Source organism: Pteronotus mesoamericanus, unplaced genomic scaffold (assembly GCF_021234165.1).
Source record: "Pteronotus mesoamericanus isolate MK-2021 breed Mesoamerican mustached bat unplaced genomic scaffold, CSHL_Meso_final contig_73, whole genome shotgun sequence".
NCBI classification, from domain to species: Eukaryota; Metazoa; Chordata; class Mammalia; order Chiroptera; family Mormoopidae; genus Pteronotus; species Pteronotus mesoamericanus.
The window spans coordinates 11729015-11750541 of NW_026555245.1; the positions used below are offsets into that span (position 1 = coordinate 11729015).

At 38.6% G+C, this 21527-nt stretch overlaps 1 protein-coding gene across 1 annotated transcript in view; it reads left to right on the forward strand.

The window, feature by feature from the left end:
* TRPM6 (transient receptor potential cation channel subfamily M member 6) overlaps window positions 1–21527 on the forward strand; it is a 130094-nt gene that overhangs the window by 11414 nt on the left and 97153 nt on the right. The window contains exons 2-4 of the mRNA XM_054583304.1: window positions 12855–12934; window positions 16204–16242; window positions 20353–20530. Coding sequence (XP_054439279.1) covers window positions 12855–12934; window positions 16204–16242; window positions 20353–20530 — 297 coding nt within the window. The remainder of the gene's footprint in view (window positions 1–12854; window positions 12935–16203; window positions 16243–20352; window positions 20531–21527) is intronic.

The window sequence follows — 21527 nt, forward strand, 5'->3', positions numbered from 1 at the left end:
TTTACACAGTTTAATTTGAAGTAAGACTCTTTGTTTCTTTTTAAACCTGGTGAGGTAAATAGGGTAGGTTTTGTATACCCAGTCAGTTGAGTTGCATGAAGATGAATGGACTGTCCGTAGTCAATGGGCAACAAAAACACAAACCCCTGTCCTCTAACTCCTTTTTTTGTTTTCTCTACAATAACTTACTTTTCAAAGAATTTGTGACTTTTGTAGAAAATAATCATAAAACCAGCATTCTTTTAATGTTGAAGTCTCCTGTTTTCAGTTGTCGTTTTTTGTTCTTTGATATTCACATACATATTTTCAAAGTTCTGCTGTAAATACTTTTTAACTTCAGAACATTAAAGCCATTTTAGGTGCTTAAGGAGATGATTGTTCTTCAGGCAAAAAAGCTTTTAATGTTTTATTTTTAAAATTATTTTTAAAGAGAAGAGGGCCTGATCAGTGTGGCTCTGTTGGTTGGGTGTTGTCCCACAAACAGAATGGCCGTTGGTTCGATTTCGGGTCAGGACACATGCCTGGGTTGCTGGTTTGGTCCTGGTCAGGATGTGTATGAGAGGCAACTGATTAGATGTTTCTCACATTGATGTTTCTCACCCTCTCTTTTCTCCCTCCCTTCTCCTCTCTATAAAAGTAATTAAATAAAATCTTTAAATAGAAAGAGTTGGGTCCCCTCAAAATCTCTTTGGAAGTTAAGTATTAATAAAAAAATACCGTATTTCCTTAAAGCAACTATTATGTGTTATATTCTGTATTCTGTATGTTTAAAAGTTGGCAGTAACTCTCCCTGGCTGGTATGTCTCGGTGGATTGGGCATCGCTCCATGGACCAAAAGATCACCAGTTTGATTCCAGGTCAGGGCACCTGCCTGGGTTGTAGGCTGGTCCCTGGCTGGGGGCCTGCAAGAGGAAACCAGTCGATGCTTTTCTCACACATAGATGTTTCCCTCCTTCTCTTTCTCCCTCCCTTCTCCTCTCTCTCTAAAAATAAATAAAATCTTAAAAATACAACAGTGCAATACAATAGGATAAACGTTGTTAGTAACTCATACCTTTTGCTTATAAATTCATATGACCTCTATGGAGGGCATGTGACAATATCTGAATTAACTTAGAAATTTCATGTGTAGGTTTCTATCCTGCAGATATACATGGACAAGAAAACTCTGCTGAAACTATTTTGGCTAAATAAATTATGGGACTTCCAACCCTGGCAAGGTAGTTGAGCTGGTTAGAGCATCGTCTTGATATGCCAAGGTTGTAGGTTTGATCTCCAGTCAGGGCACACGAATCAACCAATGAGGGCATACATGGGTGGAGCAGCAAATCGATGTTTCGTTCTCTCTCTCCCCCTTCCTCCCTTTCTCTCTCCTTTCCTGTGTCTCCTTAATAATCAATCAGTAAAAAAAAGTTATGGAACTTCCATAAAAAAAAAGTGCTGTCAGCCTCCAAAAGAATGAAGCAATTCTATTGCACAAAGAAATAAGGAAATACAAGTTATTAATAAGTGAAGACAAAGACAAAGTACAGAACTGTATGTATATATACCTCTATATAACTAACTATATTTGGAAGAATATTCAACAAACTATAACAGAGGTTCCTTTGGGTGAAGGAAACTGGGTGATTGGAGCATAGGAGCGGGAGAGAGATTTAAGTTTTCTTGTACCTTGTGGATTTTAAATCATTTGCAAAATTACCTATAAAAACCTTGTGGTGGGGGAAGGAGCTGACTTACATGTTGTGTGAGTAGAAGAGTGAAGTCTTTGAATATAAGAACTAAGTGCAGCATTTGTAACATTATAGTAATTATAACATAACAAATCTGTTTTGTTTGTTTTTTAGTCTATGGCAATTAGGCACACACAGGCAAAACTTGTAAAAGGTTTACCTGAAGTGATTATAATTAATTGATTTTTTTAAAATGCAAAGTGGAGTGCCTATTTCTAAGTGCAGCTAAAGGAATGTTCATGAACGTACAGCAGGAAATTACTCTAACCGCCCCTGGGCTCAGTCACCCAGGGAGAACAAGATTTCTCCAGTTTGCTGATAGGCTTTTTAAAAAAATCAGGTTAGAGAAGAAAACAAATTTACTTTGTTCTTCCTCTCTCCTTCCTTTCTATTCGTTGTACCTTGCCCTGACTCGTCCAGTTGCCCAGTGATTCCCAATTACATTTATTCTTATCCTTTACTCCAAATTCCTATTTGCTTAGTGTACTTGTCTGTAGACCCTCATATCCTGAGGCACGCATTTTTAGGTTAGCATATAAAGGACATTCCTGGAATATTGTGTGGCAGTTTTCTCTACAGCATGTGGGATACTATTGATGTTCTCCATCTGCCTTAAGTTTGGTAGCCCCTTTACTGAGAGAGCATCTCGTATGCTTTTGTGATCTTCAGCACATACCTGTACCATGCTGTTGTACTAAATGGTGCTGATAACACAAAGGGACACTGTGACTGCACCTGTGTTTCGCTTGCCTTTCTCCCTCTGGGCATGAGGAGCAAGGAGAATGCTGAGATTGGCAGCCTTCAGAGCTAAATGGGCTGTGACTTTCTGTAGAGCAGAGATAACAGGGTCTTGGACAAAATTACCAAGAAGAAAAGTTTGTCACTCACTCCTTGCCTCTATAAGAAGAGGAAGAATTTTCTTTGAGGCTGAGCCTTCCTCCTTGGCTGTCCATACTATTTCTTTCCCTGCCCTCCACTCCCATAGTCTCTAGTCATTTTCATTCTATCTCACATCTTCACTCTGTCTTTTTACCGACTCCCCTCTTACCTACAAACAAGGTCTAGCCTTTCTCAACATGGAATATACTTTCTTTCAACTCTCCTATTTAACATCGTGTAAAAGACCTCTGGTGCTGGTATTAAGTAGATAGAACCTGCTCTTCTTACTTTAGCTCAAATGCATAAAGCATTTAGCAGAGCCTTGGGCATATATGAAAGGCAACATTGATGTTGGCTTTTGCTTTATATTGTTGATTTGTGGCTTTTGTTTTTAATGTATCTCCTGAGGGTATCTTACACTAGCTGCCTGCTCTGTTTGTAACCTACTTCCTGAATCTCTTTACATCTGTTTGTTCATCATGGACAAAAAATGCTGTCTTCCTCACTTTCTTTGCAATATTAAACACATCTTCTCAGTTTCTGTTCGAAATGTCCCACTTTTGTAATTCAGACTTTTACAAAAGTCCTCACCCGAGGATATGCTTATTGATTTTTAAAGGGAGTAAGGGAGGAAGTGGGGAACATTGTGAGAAACATCGACTGGCTGCCTCCTGGCTGCACTCTGCCCAGGGATCGAACCTGCAACCTAGGTATATGCCCTGACAGGAAACAGAACCTGCAGCCTTTTGGTGTATGGGACGATGCTCCAACCAGCTGAGGCAGCTGGCTGGGGCACACACATTCGTTAGAGAAACTTTCTCCCTTCTCGACTTCAGGTGCCATGTCGCCATCCTGATTAGTAACTCTCTTCCTTGTTCCCTGCAGTCTTTCTTCTGCACTTTATATTTAGATGTTTCCAAGGGTTCTTGGCTCGTTTATCTTCCCTATTCTCTGCTTCCCAGTGACTTCATGGCTTTATCATGTTAACATGTCCTCTGAATTCTCCTCCAGTCTGAAATCTCTGCATTTCTAACCATCGTGGGAGTCCATCGTCACCTCTCAAATCCTGTCATCTTTCAATGACTTTCCTAAATTCCATATTTTTCATTGAGACTTCCCAAATATCTGCAGGCAGAAGGGACTTCTCTGTTTATGGAATACCAAGCTTGTTCCTGTGCCATATTTGATAGCTATTGAATACTACTTTAGCTCAAGCACATCAAGCATTTTTTTTTTTTTTTTTTTGTAAACATAGGTTCTTACCCTTTGGTGTTGGTATTTCAGACACAATTTTGTTTGTTTATTTTTATTAGAACAATATGATATGCCAATCAAAGTATTTTTGAGTGAATGAATGAATAAAGCTATTCTTAGAGGTATCACTATTTTAAAGGAAGGGTGTATAAACTGATAGAGTATATCCTGTTTATGAGTTCTGAAGGCTTGATTCCACACTTGTCATATTTTGGTGACATCAATGAGAAGGAGAATGTGGTAGAAACTAAGGCCAGCTTAAAGTTAAAAATGAGATGAAGTCAAAATTGTCCTTTAAAAGTCCCTTACGTTGCTCATAAAGTGTAGTACATGAGGACTTGATCTCTGCTTTTCTCTGTGTTGGAACTTTCTTTAGTGAGTACCAGATTAAAGGGGGGATGTTGTGATACTATAGGGCACTCATTGAGATGTGAGGCCCAGACAAAGACATGCCTGCAGGACCTGAGAGCAGTCAGGGAGCAGTAGATCCTGCCTTTCGCTCACCCTCATGCCTACATGCAGCCACCTGCCTTCATCGTCCACGCAGTGGTACTTCATGTGTGGACCGGGGGCTTCTAGGGTCCTTGAGACCCTTACAGAGGGTCTTCAAAATCAAAATTATTTTCATAATGGTACTAAGACATTATTTGCCCTTTTTACCCATTGTCTCATAAGTGTACAGTGGAGTTGTCCTGGGGTTACATGATGAGCCCACAATTCCAACTACACATCAGTGTGAGGATGATATTTTTAATACACTTAACCCGAAGCCACTTATTGCCGTGATTATCAGCCCTCTCCATCTCATGACACACATACACTAATTACTTAAATTCTGGCCTCAGGCACACCAAAAATACGTTATATTTTTTGCCAATCTGACAAAAAAAATAGGTGTAATTTTGATTCATTCACATCAGACAGCTATTGTTGTGTTGGTTGTTGTCATTTTTAAATTTTACATTTATTGCTTTTTGGCCTTTTGGCTAAGATCATATCTATTTGATAATCTAAGGAAAAAAAGTTATAAATATTCAGGTACTGCATGTTTTAAAAATTCCTATAGCACACTGGTTGAAAGTCTCTGACTTATTGCTGCGGATTGAATGCTTATTAATCTTAAGCCAGTTACCTTAAGCCAGACATTAAAGACATTTATAAAAATACATGACAATGCTAGTCTCAAAAATCTTAATTTTTTCCACAAAAGTATATTATTTGTGTTAACATTTAAAAAAATATTTTATTTATTTTTTAGAGAGGGGAAGGGAGGGAGAAAGAGAGAGAGGGAGAGAAACATCAATGTGCGGTTGCCAATTGTGTGCTCTCTACCAGGGGACCTGGCCCGCAATCCAGGCATGTGCCCTAGACCGGGAATTGAACCAGCAACCTTTGGTTTGCAGGCTGGCACTCAATCCACTGAGCCACACCAGTCAGGGCAACATATTGTTATTTTTAAAGACACTAATGAGTCAATATTTATTAGTAATGTACCAGTTTTAATTTCTAATATGTAAATATTGGTAGATATATAAATGAAAGATTTTTGGTGATCCTTGGTGGTTTTTATGAATATGAAGGATCCTAAGCCCCAAAAGGTAGAAAATTGCTGTTCTTGAGTGTAATATACTTCTGAACATGGAATGGCAGTGAAATTGCCCAAACTTAAAACATTTTTTTTTACTTCTCACTTGTCCTCTTCTAGCCCTCTCTCTTACTATTTTAACAAAGATTTTGGATTTATCTAAGTTAAATATTGATTTGTGTCACTACCAAATTTTAAGAAGTAAAATCTTGTTGCAGTGTTCTTTTTGCTGTGTTTCACAGAGAAAATACAAGGAGTAATCGCCATTGTATATATAAACTTTACTAGGGAGGACATAAATAAAATTGCCTCAGAGTTATCTGGAAATCCCAAAACACTCCAGTACAGGAATACTTTCAGTGAGGGAAGGGAATAGTTCTTGTGCAAGTACTGCTGGAGAATTAGTCTTTGGACATTTCTTTGCACTTCCCACTCTGGCCTCAGGCCTGGGATTTTTAAAAAGATGTTATTTATTTATTTTTAGAGATAGGGTAAGGGAAGAGAGAGGGAAACACTGATGTGTGAGAAACATTGATTGGTTGCTTCTCACATGCACCCCAGCTGGGGACTGGGCTGGCAACCCAGGCAAGTGCCCTGACTGGGAATTGAACCAGTGACCTTTCACTTTGTGGGACAATAATCAAGCAAGTGAGCCACACTGGTCAAGGCTGGATGTAAAATTTGATTATGTTTTAGAGTGAGGCAAATTGTGATCAATACTGAGCCTGAGACCAACACTATTTCCCATCTTTGTCCTCTGCCTTTTCCTCCCCCAAATAACAAGAATAATTAAAAAACAAAACTTCCCATGTAAAAAAAAAAATGCCCAATCAATAAAGACTGACACTATAGTTGCAGAAATGGTATAATCTCCACTCTCAACTACCACCACTTTGACAATTTGCTCCAGGTTGTAGGAAACAGCACCTTGGCTATTTGTCCCACATAGATTGGGCTATTGAGGTAAGATAAAGAGGTTATAGGAGGAAAGTTTCCAAGTTCTAGTTAATCACACAGGTTTCCTCTTTATACCCTTGGAGGGAAAATTGTATACAGGTATTCCTGGAGTTCTATTTTAAGAGTGTTCATTTTGCTGCTCATTCAAGAATTGTTGAGTTGGGCCCTGGGGCAATAGAAATGACTGGGCCTGTAGAATCTGTAGGCTACTGGGGAACGTAGACCCACAAAGTCATTTGAAGTATGAGAGGTGCTAGGTGGAAAGTATTTTTCTATGGAAAAAACAAAACATTAAAGTTAAGTTCCCAGGCCACCAACCAAAAGCTAATTTCACCTTTGATATTACCCATAGTAAGTTAAACTTTATTGAATCTTAATAAGTCCCAGGGAGAATTTTTTTTAATAGTTTTGTTTTTATTGTATTTTTTAATCCCCTTTATATCCTCATCCACCTTCATTCACACCCTTCCCCAGCCCCCTGCAATCACTGTTGTAGGTGTCCTGAGTCCCTTTTTTTTTTTTTTACTCTATCTCTCCCCACTCAATGCCCCCTGCCCAGAGCTGTCAGCCCCAGGGAGAATTCTTTTTTTTTTTTTAAAGATTTTATTTATTTATTTTCAGAGAGAGGAGAAGAGAGGGAGAAAGAGAGGGAGAGAAACATTGATGTGTGAGAGAAACATCAATTGGTTGCCTCTTGCATGCCCCCAACTGGGGATCTGGTCTACAACTGGGGACCTGGCCTACAACCCAGGCATGTACCATGGCAGGGAATCAGACTGGTGACCTTCCTGTTCACAGGCTGGTACTCGATTCACTGAGCCGCACTAGCCAGGGCAGAATTCTAAGCCTTTAATATATTTATTCCTTTCAACAACTCAATGAGGTGTTGTTATCTCCATTTTAAATAAATGAGCAAACAGGCACTGTAGAAATTTACCAGGATAGTCCTCATGGAGTCGTCTATCTAGCTTTATCAAAGAAGGGAGTGGTTTGAGCATAGCTTCCTTAATTCATATATCTGGCCTCTAGAAGAACTTTCAAACCGGTAAAGAAATTTTGTAAGTCTTTATGTGAGTCAAAACTGATGACAATTGCCAGGAAGCAAGATCTCAAATGCTCCCAAGAATGACGGGTTTGCATTTTGCTTCGGGCATTTGGAATTCAGGAGGGAACTAAGCAATTGGGACTTGAAGGCAGGAGGAAGCAAGCGGGGATTGGAGTGCAGGATAGTTAGCAGGATCATATGCTCTCTTGAGGGTGGTTGCTTCTTCCTGGAGGGTCTGTAAAGAGACGATTACTCTAACTTTTCAAAGGTGTGTTAACCTAGATGCAAACAAACAATGCACAGGGCTTGCTTGAAGTAAAGATAAATCTTTTACTAAAAAGTGATATGCCTGGGGCACGATTGTGCACTCTGTTCTGATAGCCCCCTGAGGTCACTTTCCTTAGAACTCCTTTTGTCCACAGCCCCTAAATCAGGGATCCTTTTTGGACCTGCTTTTAATAGTCTATTGGGACACAGGAAGTTTAATGATACCAATTTTATTTTCTGCTTCCTCATTTTTATTCTGTATTTCTTCAAAGCTTGTCTTATTTGCTCTAGAATTCCCAGAATACAGCATGGAGTCCTATCCCAAAATATTGACGGAATTCATTATATGAAGGACCTGTGGACATGGACTATAGGGTGGGGATTGAGTATGGAAGTAGGAGGCGCGCGGGATGGAGTGGGGCAAAGGGGGAAATAATTGGAACAACTGTAAAACATAAAAATTGAAAAAAGAAGAAAATACAGAATGAAGAGGTATTTGAGGACATACTAACTCCCCTGTGGCACATTTCTTGGTGCTGTGCAAAAATTAAGTATTAAATACATTTTTGGAGAGTGAATATGTAAAATTGTTTGTTTTTGAATAAGGGACAGGGCTTGCTGTTCTAAAAGATTGTGTCATTTCTTGTTATATTAAATAGATATTGAGTTTAGTTTGTTTAGTTTATTCTAATTCTCTGACTCTGGATTTTTCAAGTTTGTATGTTTTTAATGTTTTACCAAATCAGTGAGTGTCTTTTAATACATAAAAAGTTGCTGACTGTACAAAAGAGATAAGAAGGCAGAATGATTTACGATGACTGGACTTGTTCTGGGAAGTTTTCCTTGTGTTTAAAATGCACAGGAATCAGTCAATCAGTATCCTTGTCCATTCCTCCTCCTATTTTCCTTAATAAGTTCTGGACTCTGATTATACTGCTAACCTAAAAATAAAAGGCCTTTTAAAGTTACTGAGAAGACTTTAAAAAATCCTATTAAACTTCCAAGTTGCTAAATTGCTGAATATAGAGCTGAAACCAGAAAAGCCGGTGTTCGTGCTGTCACCTATCAGACCCACTAAGCAGAGACAGGGATTGACTCTTTATGGGTGCTTCATTCAGATGGTCTGAGACCTGAGAGGATGGCAGGTTTGTACCCTAACAGACCATCTTAAGTTCTATCTTAAATGGCCCTTCTTATAAGGAGAACAAAGTATAGGTAAGAGGTTTGGAGTTTAGGGAAAAGTTAATTGGATTTAAAAAAAACCTCAGCATTCTTGCCCTGGGCTGTGATCTTTAGCTGTGTCCTGGGCGGTGGTTGTCTCACTCTGGAGTACAATGGCTAAGATACCATCTTGAATTGCTTGCAGTCCTCCTGAGGCACAAAGGCGGAACTGCTTAGGTCTCCTGGAGTCTAGGTGGTTCATACCTTCAGTTCCTGGAACAATAGTTTTTCCAAGTGTTGATTACTAAGCTCATTAGCTATTACTTAACTAAAACTTTTCCAACATTTGAGCCCCCATCAGAGTTGTTAAATTCTTTGAAATATCTTGTCAGGTTTCAGGCAGGACAAACACTAAGGAGTTTTAGAGTACTTGCTCAGAAAGCCACAATTTCTTGTAGGATTAATTTAGAAGTTATTTTGTCTTTTAGAAACTTCCGTTTATCAATTACAGAATAGAGTCCTCTCCTTCTGAAACCTCTTTCTTATGATAAACAACAAAACAGAGACAAGAAAAGGAAACAAAGGAGCGCAATTAAATGAATACTTACCCCTGAGAAAAAGCAGCCATTGCTCCTGTGACCCATTGCATGCTGACACCTGAGGCAATTGACCTATGGAGGGGCAAGAAAACCCAGAACAACCCTCCCTGAGGGAAACTCCAGTCCTGATCTCAGATAAAGGCATTTGACTTTAACCAAAAAGGGAGAGAGGTTTGACCTAGTAGAGCTTTACAGTCAAGGAGACGGCAGTCCTTGGAAGCAGTGAACACAAAAGAGGCTCTGTAGGTACCATACATACCTGCTTCCAGGTGATGCTGGACCATGAAGGTGAGGCCACTTTAGATCCATAACACCAGATATGTTAACAATAAAAACAAAAGGCCTTTCAAAGTGGGAGGCAACAAGCATTTATTTGAGAGCAATAAGAATAGCTATTTGGGAATACTACTTTGAAAGGTCTTTTATTTTTAGGTTAACAATACACAGTTCTATTCAGGAGTGAACACTTATGTTTAGTTTTGCTGCATATTAAACAATATCAATGAGTAACACTGAAGTATGTAAAGGATTCCATAAGCGACCTCACTTGTGATCGTAGGGGAGGAAAAACTATTCTCTTAGGTTTGGTAGCTGGGTCTTTGAAATAAACTGACACAACCGGCAGGCTAACAGGAGAAAAGATATACAAATGTATTAATTTTAAATATTATGTGCCAAGGAGCATAGCAGGAAAACAAAAACTGATACACTGTTGTAATAAGGGGAAGGGGATTGGGGATGAAGGCAATTTAGGAGAGAGAAATAATTTTTTAAAAAGGTGAATGGGTCCTTGTCTGTTTGTGACTTCTAGTATCTTCCCTTGTGATAAGAGTCAATCCCCTAGTTGCTGAAAACTCCGGGGGAGAAAATTTATGACCATTGAGTTCCTTTTGGAAGATCTGTCTTTAGACAGGTAAGGGGAGATCAGAGAAAGCCTCTCTGCATTTGCTATTTTTCAAGTACCCACAGCTAAGAATAATCAATATACTCACGCAGCGTATTTTAGGGTGGTATGTCCTGAGCTCCTTCATAATCGTCTGGGAACGTGGGGGCAGTGTAATTATGAGGTTCCACAGCTGGATTTGTAACATGTTTTCTGGCCTAGTGCATTGCCGTCAATTGCAGGATGAAAGCAGGTATAAGAATGAGGTGGGAACTGCACTAACATAGGGTTTGAAAAAGGCGCCTTGTAGATGCTGGCTCACTGCTCTTTCCTCACTGCTCTAATACAGACGTGTGTATTGTGAAAGAAAAAAGGGGTTCTGTCATGAAACTGACAAGTCCAGGAAGAGAAAGAAACTTCACAGGGTGATCTGATCATAAATTCTTAAGTGGGCAGGTCATGGTGGGTAGTCATAACGCAAACATATGACTTTAGTAAGAGGTTTATGTTTACCTTGAGCAAGCCCTGTCAATTTTTCTTGTGCGTCTAGATAAAAATACCTTTGACAGAGTAATCCTTTTTTTCCAGACCCCTCAAGAAAGCGCATAAATCCTGTAATCCAATCCTCGTTCTGCATTCTTCCACCTTCAAATTATCCTTAATTTCCAAGGCGTAAAGGAAACTGCAAAACTCTCCTTCTTGGAAGCATTTGAGATCTTGCCTCCTGGCAATTGTTGTCAGTTGTGGCCCAAATACACTTTTAAAAAAATAAGAATTTCGCTTTTTAAAAAAATGATTTTGTTGGGGGAGAGAAGTTGGAAGGAAGGAAGGAAGGAAAGAAGGAAGGAAGGAAAATGGATTTGTTGTTTCATTTATTTATGCATTCATTGGTTGCTTCTTGTATGTGGCCTGACTGGAGATCGAACCCACAATCTTGGTGTACTGGGATGATGCTCTGCCAACTGAACTACCTAGTCAAGGCTCAAATACACTCTTATAAAAATTTTATAAAGGTTTGGATGTTATTTTTCATTGACTGGATAAAGTTATTCCACACCTATATGTTTTTATGCCATATAGGGTTAAAATATTTTCATATTAGGAGGCCAAGCTCATCAGTTGGTTGGGTTCTATTGAGGATCCAGTGTGTTCTGCTCCTAGACTTATAATGCAGTTTATGGTAGAGTTGGGCTATGACGTGAATTGTGTAGAATGGGTCAGACAAATGAGTACTAATGCCCTACTTGGATTCAGGGACAGTTATAAACTGTGCAATATGAGGCAACATAGCCAATAGTAAGCCATGCTTACAGACTGTGTTGAATTATCAACCTAAGTAAAGTCAAGCTCAAATTACCAGAAATTGAGATTATCTGGGAATGGCAGAGGAATTTCCATTCCGGAAACACATGCCAGTGCAAGGTGCAGGCAAGTCCACTGAGGATTTGGGGCAGAGTATATTTGTGGGCAGGGAGTGCAAAGAGGAGGAAGTCCACCCAGAGTCCAAACTGTAAGTTCATTGGCTTGAGGAAAGGAAGTGATTCTTGGTAGGTGTTTACTTTTAGGAAATAAATCTCAGTCAATTATAAATCAGGAGTTTGCAGAAAATCAGTCTCTCAGTTCTTAAGCTCTGTTTTTCTGAAGGTGCATTCTCCATTTTGTATCCTCTGGTTTCATTTTAGATTGGATTATTTATTTATTTATTATTTATTTTCCTCATCTGAGGACATTTCTTCATTGCTTTTAGAAAGAGGAAGAGAGACAGAGAGAGAGAGAGAGAGAGAGAGAGAGAGAGAGAGAGAGTGACAGAGAGACAGAGACAGAGAGAGAGAAAGAGGAACATCAATGTGAAAGGGAAACATCTGTTTGTTGCCTTCTTGCATGTGCCCTGACTGGAGAACGCACAACCTGGATATGTGCCCTGACGGGGAGTCAAACCCACGACCTTTCACTTTACAAGAAGACGTTCCAATCAACTGAGCCACACCAGCCAGGGCTAGATTGGAAATTTCTTTTTTTTTTTTACAGAATTTTCCTGAGGTTGCATTTCTCCTTTTACATTTTTTTCCAGTTTCCTGTGAAATCTTAGCCAAAGTGGGACTTTATGAGTGTGAATTTTGACACTTGAGGGCTTGATATTCACTCTATAGGATTATGGTGTAAGATTTAAAAATGATTTATAGAAGAATTAAGAGAACATATCTATTATATCATTACTTCCTTGCTAGAGTTTTGTGCACTTAGGGATCTTTCACTTAAGATGAGTTTATAGACCAGTTAACTTTGTGAATATTTTTGTGTTCACATTTGCCCTATTTGTGTCTATGGTGTCTGTAACAGAAGCCAATAAATGCTTAACCGATTTGGGTTTGGTCTTGCTGTTTTAGTGAGTGACCATACTATTTAAATATATCTTGCCTACTTGAACTACTGTGTTTACACTGCTTTCTCACTTAATTAGAATATAAAAATAACGACACTTTCTATTTAGTCCCAGAAATCCTGGATTGAAGGAGTGTTCGACAAGAGAGAATGTAACAAAATCATACCCAGCTCTAAAGACCCTCACAGGTACAATTTTGAATTCCATTTTTCTTTTTTAAGCAACACTAGGAAGACTGTGTGTGGAAACTTAGAGATATGACTTGTTGAAAGGATTTGATAATATTTATAAAATTAGTATTTATTTTTAATTGATATTTATGTCTTTATTGGAATAGTACATGATTACTGTAGAAATTCTTGCCAGATTTTCTGGAAAAAATGGGGAACTTGTCAATTTTCTACCTCACTCCAACCCCGGGGCTTATCATAGTGCCTGCCAGATAGTAGGCTGCTGAGAAACATTGGTCCACTGACTTAATGAAATATAAAGAGAACCAAGTTCACCATAATGGTGTCACCATGGTGGAGCTGCTGTTAGTATGGTGGTAGGTTTTGCTCTGTTTTATTTTGATGCCCCTGTTCCTTTTAGTCGGGAGATAGATGTTAGGAAATCTCCAGTGCTATATCTACTCCACTGGGTTTGGATAAAACATTTACAAGTTCTAAATATTGAATATTCAAGTTATTGCAAATGCTCCTTTTCCTCAACTAAAGTGTCTTTGGAAAATAGCAACTGGGATATTTCAGGACATTGTGCTTAGGTTATTTAAACAGTTAATTTCAGTTTCATTTTCCTCCTATAGGCTTTTTGCTTGAGCAGAAAATGGGCAGCAGAATAATATGATTCAAGTTTGAGTCCTTTGAGTTCTTGACAACCTTTTGGAAGCTCTACTTGTAGAACAAAATTCCCCCACTGTAGTTGGGTCTGTGAAATAAGATTGAGTGGCATTGCTCTTGGGGGAGAGAATTTGAAAGGAAAATAGGAGAGCAGTACAGTTGACCCTCGAACATGGGGTTATTTTCACCAACCACCCACGCTTGTATATAACCTGTGTATAACTTTTGACTCCCCTAAAACTTAACTGCCCTCACCGTCCAGGGGAGATTGGTTCCAGGACCCTTTTGGATACCAAAATCCATGGATGCTCAAGTTCCTTATATAACATGACATAGATGACATAGAACAATGCATGTAGTTGGCCCTCCTCCTTCATGGGTTCTCAACCTTGGCTCAAAAATAGTGTTGAATCTGTGGATGTGAAACCAGAGATATGAAGGGCTGATTGTATATTGCATATTTATTGAAAAAGAAATCCATGTCTAAATGGAGCTGCACACTTTAAACCCATGTTGTTCAAGGGTCAATTGTATTTTTTATTAGGGGGACCACTCCATTTTTAGATTGCTTTGAGCATTTGGCCTTATGTTCATTTGAAGTTTAGCAGTCACTGCTTTCTACGTTTATGAAAGGTAGCATGGTGAGGTTAGTGAAATTCTGGTTCTTTGGGGATGACTAAAATACTGTTCCTTGCTTTTGTTAAATATTTACCAGTCCCACCCTCATTGCATTACCTGTGCCTTGTAAGCCCTGGTGATTAGAATGTCTCACTTTGCTAAATCTTTATGACGCCTTATACTCTGATGGAGGCTGCAGTGGACGGCAGACTGAGCTCAGGCACTCCTACTGCTCTCTGTATGGAAAGTCATCTTCACAATCACCTTGAACCTCACGAATAGTGATAAACTATAGGCCATTTACTCACAGACTCAAGAAGGATATCGAGGATTGTAATTCCATGAATGGTCCAAGATATATGACATTTTATGGGGAAAAAAGCAGTCTCTATTGTTCTGTGATTATAAAAAAGCTAATGAATGATTATGGCTGTTCCTCTTATGCCAACCCTTTTCTTAGAGCCCAGTTAGATTCTCAATATGGTAGCTTTCATGCAGTTTACTTCCTTATGGTACACAGTAAAATGGTAGTAGTTTACTATTTTAAATTTAGATAAAAGCTTATCTTTTATTGATTCTTTTTGTAGCCCTTAATAAGAAGAAAATCTGATAGACTTGATTACGTCTTTTTCCTTCTCATTTGAACTTGTTGAAATGAAGCTGTAACCGAAAGCAGGTCCAGCTGCCTGCTAATACTCAAAAGGCAGGTGCTGATGTAAAGGAAAGTGGTTTATTCAGATGCCGGCCACCTGGAAGATGGGGGACTCATATCACAAAGCCCATCTCCTGGGAAGATGGGGGACACATCTCAAAGCCCATCTCCTGGGAAGATGGGGGACACATCTCAAAGCCCATCTCCTGGGAAGATGGGGGACACATCTCAAAGCCCATCTCCACATCTCGGTGGAGGCTGAGGTTGTGATAAGGAGGGAGAGGGGGACTGAACAAAGAGATCAAGGAAGGGGATTGGAAAATTCTCTCCGTGCAGACGAGCATAGTCCATTCTGATCAAGCAAATGATGGTCAGTGTGCATCGTCCTAGTTTAGTCACCCTGGCTTCCCCGTCATCCTGGATCCATGGCTGAAGGTCAGCAAATCTCCCAGAGCAGGGAAGCCTGATGGTTGGAGTCTGTATCTTTTGAAGTTAGTTCCTAGGATTCTTTTACAAACATGCTGTTCATCTACAAGCTACGTATTAGTCAGAGTCCGCACTTACAGAAACAATGTCAAAGGAATGGTGGGGTGGGTTGCAATCTCCCCGTTACAATTTTACAGTTAGAAAGCTTCTGGAGAAAAAGACATACTCAAAATGCTAGGACAGGAAGAAGTGAGAGGCCTGAAGATTCATTTCTGAATAATTTAGAATGACTCCGATTCTGTGAACACTACCTTGTCTTCCAGTATTTCAAACTAGAGTTTTCCTCCAGTTAAAACTTATTCACACCTAAAGTATGGTCACCGATGACCACAATGCTAATCTCCAAATCCAGAAGGTTCGTTTGAATCATAAAAAAGAAAGATTAAAATTAACACCAACTATCCCTTAATTTGATAATGTTTTATGGTTTTAAAGATGTTTGTATATGTATATTTTCAGACTTGATCCTCAAGAATTCAGTGTTCTCTTCATAGTATAATAATAATAATAGCGGCTACCATTATTATACATACTTTAGTGTACCAGGACTGTAAGGCACTTTTCATGTATTATCTGACATAATCCTTTTAATAACCTTGTAGGGCAGATATTTTCAGGTGTGAAAACTGGGGCTTAGAAGAATCGTTAATGAAGTTTAAGTCCAGGTATTTCAGTTCCAACTTTAGTGTTCAGTTCATTAGATGATGGTATTTGGTAAATGACAAGGGGATATTTGGGGAGTGACGTATGAGTACCCAGCAAACCCTGACTTCCAGACCATGAAGATAACAGATATTTACTGTAAAAGTATTACATACATTTTAAAATATGTCAGTAAACAGATTTTATTTCTTTAATTTAGATGTACTGCAGGATGCCAGGTTTGCCATAATTTAATCAGGTAAGACATAAATAGGATTTCTTTTAATTTTTAGACATTCTGTTTCAAATTCATTGGAATAGTTTTCTCACATCTTGAATGAAATCAATGACAGGGTTTTATTGGTGTATTTTATTTCCCTTTTAAGGGAAGGTTTAAAAAAGACACGTGAGACATTTTTGAAGGAGAGATTGATTATTTGAATGTAATAGATTACTTGAATTACCCAGACATGTAAATGGTTAAAGGTCTTTGACGAGAGCTTCTACCAATTGAAATTCGTGTACAGCATTGAATTTTCACTTTATTATCTTACATTTTATTTGGATAATGAAGATGCTTTGTGCACATATAACACTGTATTTGTTCTATGACTTGTAAGTAACATATTTGCACACCAGGCTCCAGGTCTGACACTAATCTTGATATTTTTTTTCCTAACACCACCAAGTAATTAACTTAATTCTGGAGATAATGTCAGATGTCACAGGTTAAGAGCTCATGACTACTCCTCACCCTCCACTTCAGATGCCATTTGAAAGTCTAAGTTGCCAGCATTTCTGTTTGATGGGCTATAGATTGGAGGTTCCCATGACCCCCTCCAGAGTTCAGTTAATTTGCTACAGCAGGTCACATAACTCAGAGAAACATTTACTTAAGTTTACCAGTTTATTGTAAAACATGCTTTAAAAAAATACAGCTGAATAGCCAGATGCAAGAGATGCAGAGGGCAAGGTTTGTGGGAAGGGGCGCAGAGCTTCCATGTTCTCTCCGAGTGCGCTCCTCTCCCACCACCTCCAGGTGTTCACCCACCCGAAGCTCTCTAATCCCATCCTTTCGGTTTTTTTATGGAGACTTCATTACATGGGCACAATTGATTGAATGATTGGCCATTGGCATGGAGTCAACTTCCAGCACCATTGTCACTCGTGTCTCTTAGGAAGTTCCAAGGGTTTTAGGAATTCTGTGCTGAAAAGGAAGACAAAAACCAAATATATATTTAATAAAAACACAGTATCACACAACATTATGGGCAAAAATAACTCTCTAGTGCAATACAAGTTTTAGCAGTGATCTGCATTTTAAATCATGTGCTTGTAACTGGTTCTACCTCTCATGTGTAAGGAGGACAAAATGAAATTTTTTTTTTTCAGTTTTTAGATTTTTTTTTATAACTAAATGCATTTATTTATTTATTTATTTATTCAAATACATTTGTCTCTGCCTACCCCCCACGAAATTTTCTTAATTGTGATCGTATTCTGAAGTTCACATTATGGATTGAACCAATGTTAAATTTATTTTGGTTACAAAAAATTCAGAATCCAAAATGTAGCAGATCACGGGGAAAAGAAGACACCATCTGCAGATGATGACAGGAAGGATAGGGTTGCTGGGCGTACTGGTCTACTCAGGCTGCCATAACAGAATACCACAAACTGAGTTGCTTAAGCAACAGACATTTATTTTCTCAAAGTTCTTGAGGCTAGATGTCCAAGATCAAGGTGCCACCAAGGTTGGTTTCTGATGAGGCCTTTCTTCCTGCTGTGCAAACAATCACCTTCTTGCTATGTCCTTCCATGGCCTTCCCATTGTGCATTTGCTGATAGAGTGTTCTGGTGTTTCTTTCTATTCTTGTAAAGGAATCAGTCCTATACAATCAGAGACTCACTCTTATGATCTTACTTAAACTGTATTACTGCTTTATAGGGCCTGTCTCCAAATATAGTCACATTGGGGATTAGTCAGGACTTCAATGTATGAATTTTGAGGGACCAATTCAGTTCATAACACTGGGGGAAGAGTTTCCATTTGGCTAACCTGTTTTACCTTTCCCTAAAAAAAATTTTTCTTTTTGGTAATTATTTAAAATTTTGTTAAAATTTAAAGGAAACATAAGCATGTAGTGAACTGAAAAGTCTTTGTTTACTCCTCCTTCTTTCTACTTTATTCTCCAGAAACTCTCCCTGTTAATATTCTCCCAACATTACAATCTTCAGGGAAACTAATGCGAACAATACTGTAAAAATATCTATTTTTATACTATTCAGAAGTTAAAATCAATTAAAATTTATAATTTTTCTACCTCACTAGGAAGTAGTTTGATTTTTTTCCATATGGAGGGCTAAATGTCCCTGCATCAGTTATTGAGCATTCTATCCTAGCCTCATTCATTTTTGATGTCATCTGTGATATACCAAGACCCCATATGGTTTTATTTCTGAGCTTTCTTTTCAATATCATATATCTGCTTCTCCTATTCCTAATAAATACCACTGTTTCACCATTATAGCTTTGTAATATATCTTGATATCTGATAGGGCTAGTACTCTATGCTTTATCCTTTATTTATTTTTAAAATTTCTTATTTATTTATTTATTTATTTTGGGAGAGAAGGGAAGGGAAGGAGAAAGAGAGGGAGAGAAACATCAATGTGTGGTTGCCTCTCACGCAACTCCTTCTGGGAACCTGAGCTGCAATCCAGGCATGTGCCTTGACTGGGAATTGAACCAGTGACCTTTTGGTTTGCAGGCTCACGTTCAATCCACTGAGCTATACCAGACAGGGCTGTTTTTTATTTTTTTAAGTGACTTTTTTTAATCCTTACCTGAGGATATATTTATTGGTTTTAGAGAGAGAGGAAGTGAGCAAGAGAGAAGAGAGAAACATGTATGTGGGAGAGAAATATTGATCAGTTGCCTCTGTACATGTCCCAACCTGGGACTGGACCTGCAACCTAGGTATGTGCTCTGACCAGGAATTGAACCCATGGTCTTTTAGTTTACGGGATGATGCTCCAACCAACTGAGCCACCTGGCCAGGGCTATGCTTTATTCTTTTAAAAATTGTTTTACTCTCTTGGACACTTATACATCCGTATGAACTTCAGAATCACTTTGTTAAGTTCCCTGATAAAACATTTTAGGATTTTTAAAGGATATTTTATTAAATTCATACAGACAATTTGGGAGGAAATTGGTAAAATTGGCATCTTTCTAAAGTTGATTCTTAAGGTTAGATTTTAGTACTTGTTAATGATGTATAATTTGGGACTTCTGAAAGTTATAACTAAAGGGATGAACATTGAATCTTTTTATTTTTATTTTTTAATTTGGGGGGTGATTTTTTTTTTGTGTGTGTGTGTCCACCTTGCCATAATTACAAAACAGTTTTTTTATAAGAGTTTGAGCCAAACTGATGACATGTGCCAAGGACCAACATCTCAAATGCTCCAAAGAATAACAGTTTTGCAGCGTCCACCTTGCCCCAATTTAATGACGTGGTTAAAAACTAGAATAAAGCTAAATTGACTCGAATCAAATGGATTAGACTAGAAAAATACTTAGAATAAAGTAGGTTGAACTGAAGAAAATCCTATGAAAGAGTAGTGATTTATCTTTCCAGGTGTGGTTGCCTCCATTAATATTCTGTTTAGAAAAAGCCACAGTGAGAGGCATCATTCAGTTTATGGGATGTTTTTCATGTTCAAGAGTGACGCTTGTTCCTCAAGATTACCAGATGACACATTTCTTGCTAATAAATCCTGATTGTGTGTATCCTGTACATTTGGGATAATTCTTCCTCCTTTAGCATCTAGAGCCCCTCCATCGGAACCTCAATATCGTTCCCTGTGTTCTGACTTGTTTCTTCATACTGCTTCCTTGCTTAATTGGACCCAATAATTCGTTCATGTTTTTATATTGGTTTTCACATACATACACAAAAGCCTGAATCATTTATAGAGCTGAATAATAATCCCTTTGTATGTAATAGGTATATGATCTGACATATTTGATACAAATAATTTTCTTGGTCTGCAGATATATAACTTTTCATTGAAGAAAGTATTGAAATTGTACATATTCAAATTTTAATTTATTCTTCTGACTGTTCCAAATTCTCCAAGATGAGAAGTCTGTCATTCTTTCATGAATATGATGAATGTTATATTTTGTTTTTATGTAGTCCAGTGTTAAAAGTCTAATATAAATTTTAATGTCACATTTTAAAAATTATTAATATAAGCCATCTCTACATCACACTGTAGAAATGTACGAATATTACATCTATTTTCTATTTTGTAATTGCATGTTTTCTATTTTGAAATTGGTTTTTATCCCAAATCTCAGGTGTTACTGTGGGCGGTTGATTGGTGACCATCATGGGACAGATTATACCCGGACCATCTCAGCTGCCAGCGGTGATGAAGATGAACAGTGGTCTGTTGAAAAGCACACAATGCGAAGCCCTACGGATGCCTTTGGCACTATTAATTTCCAAGATGGAGAGCATATTCACCATGCCAAGGTTTGTTAACCCTCATTATATTGCGGGTTTTTAACAGTGGAAATAACCTTCAAATTGTCTCTCCTAATGATATCACCAAGTAACAGATAACCAGATGATTGGGTGTTATTGCAAAATTAGATTCACCTTGACCAGCATGGCTCAGTTGGTTGAGTGTTATCCTGTAAAGTGAAAGGTCGCCTGTTTGATTCCCGGTCAAGGCACAGCCCTGGGTTGTGGGCCACGTCCCCAGCTGGGGCACATGGGGGAGGCAACCAGTAGATAATTCTCTCACCCGTTGATGTTTTTCTCCCTCTCTACCTCCCTTCCCCCTCTCTGCAAATAAATAAACAGAATCTTAAAAAAAGAAAAATTAGATCCGTGTTATTAACCTTTGGACAAAAATGATCTGACTCTTATCTTTCCTTTATGTCTCAGGCGCATTCTTCCTTTCCCGGGTGTGGCCAGCTCTTTATTTGATTGAACTCTTTCAGCAAGCTTATGCTCTCTGTGGAAGATAGTGGCTCATTGCTCTTGAGACAGTTGCCAAAGGGTTGCTATTGTGGAATGCAGAGTTACTACCAGACAGCAGACTTAGCTGAATCATGGTTGCAGCAGTTGCTGCTAACTTGTGGTTATTCATGCCTCCTATGTCCTGGTGCAGCCTCTTCTCACGAAGAAAATGAGGGAATTTCTCTCTGCACCCTCTGAATTATAGTACTGGGCTCTCCAGGCCAGTTTTGCTCCTGTCCCTAATATGGTAATTTTGCATGTGACTGGCATACTATTGACAGATCAACTGTCTCCCAGATGTTTTCTCTGGGGCATGTTAACCACCTGCTTTAGTAGAGGTAGCTCCGCCAGGGGAAAATACAGGGAGAGCCCAGCTCAGGAAAACTCAGTCAGCTGTGTATTCTGGAGTGTGACCATCAGTTGGATGGATTTGAAACAGCAGTTCTTTATGGTGCAGTCATAATAAAGTTTCATAATATAGTTCTGCAGTAGTCTGCATTTTCAG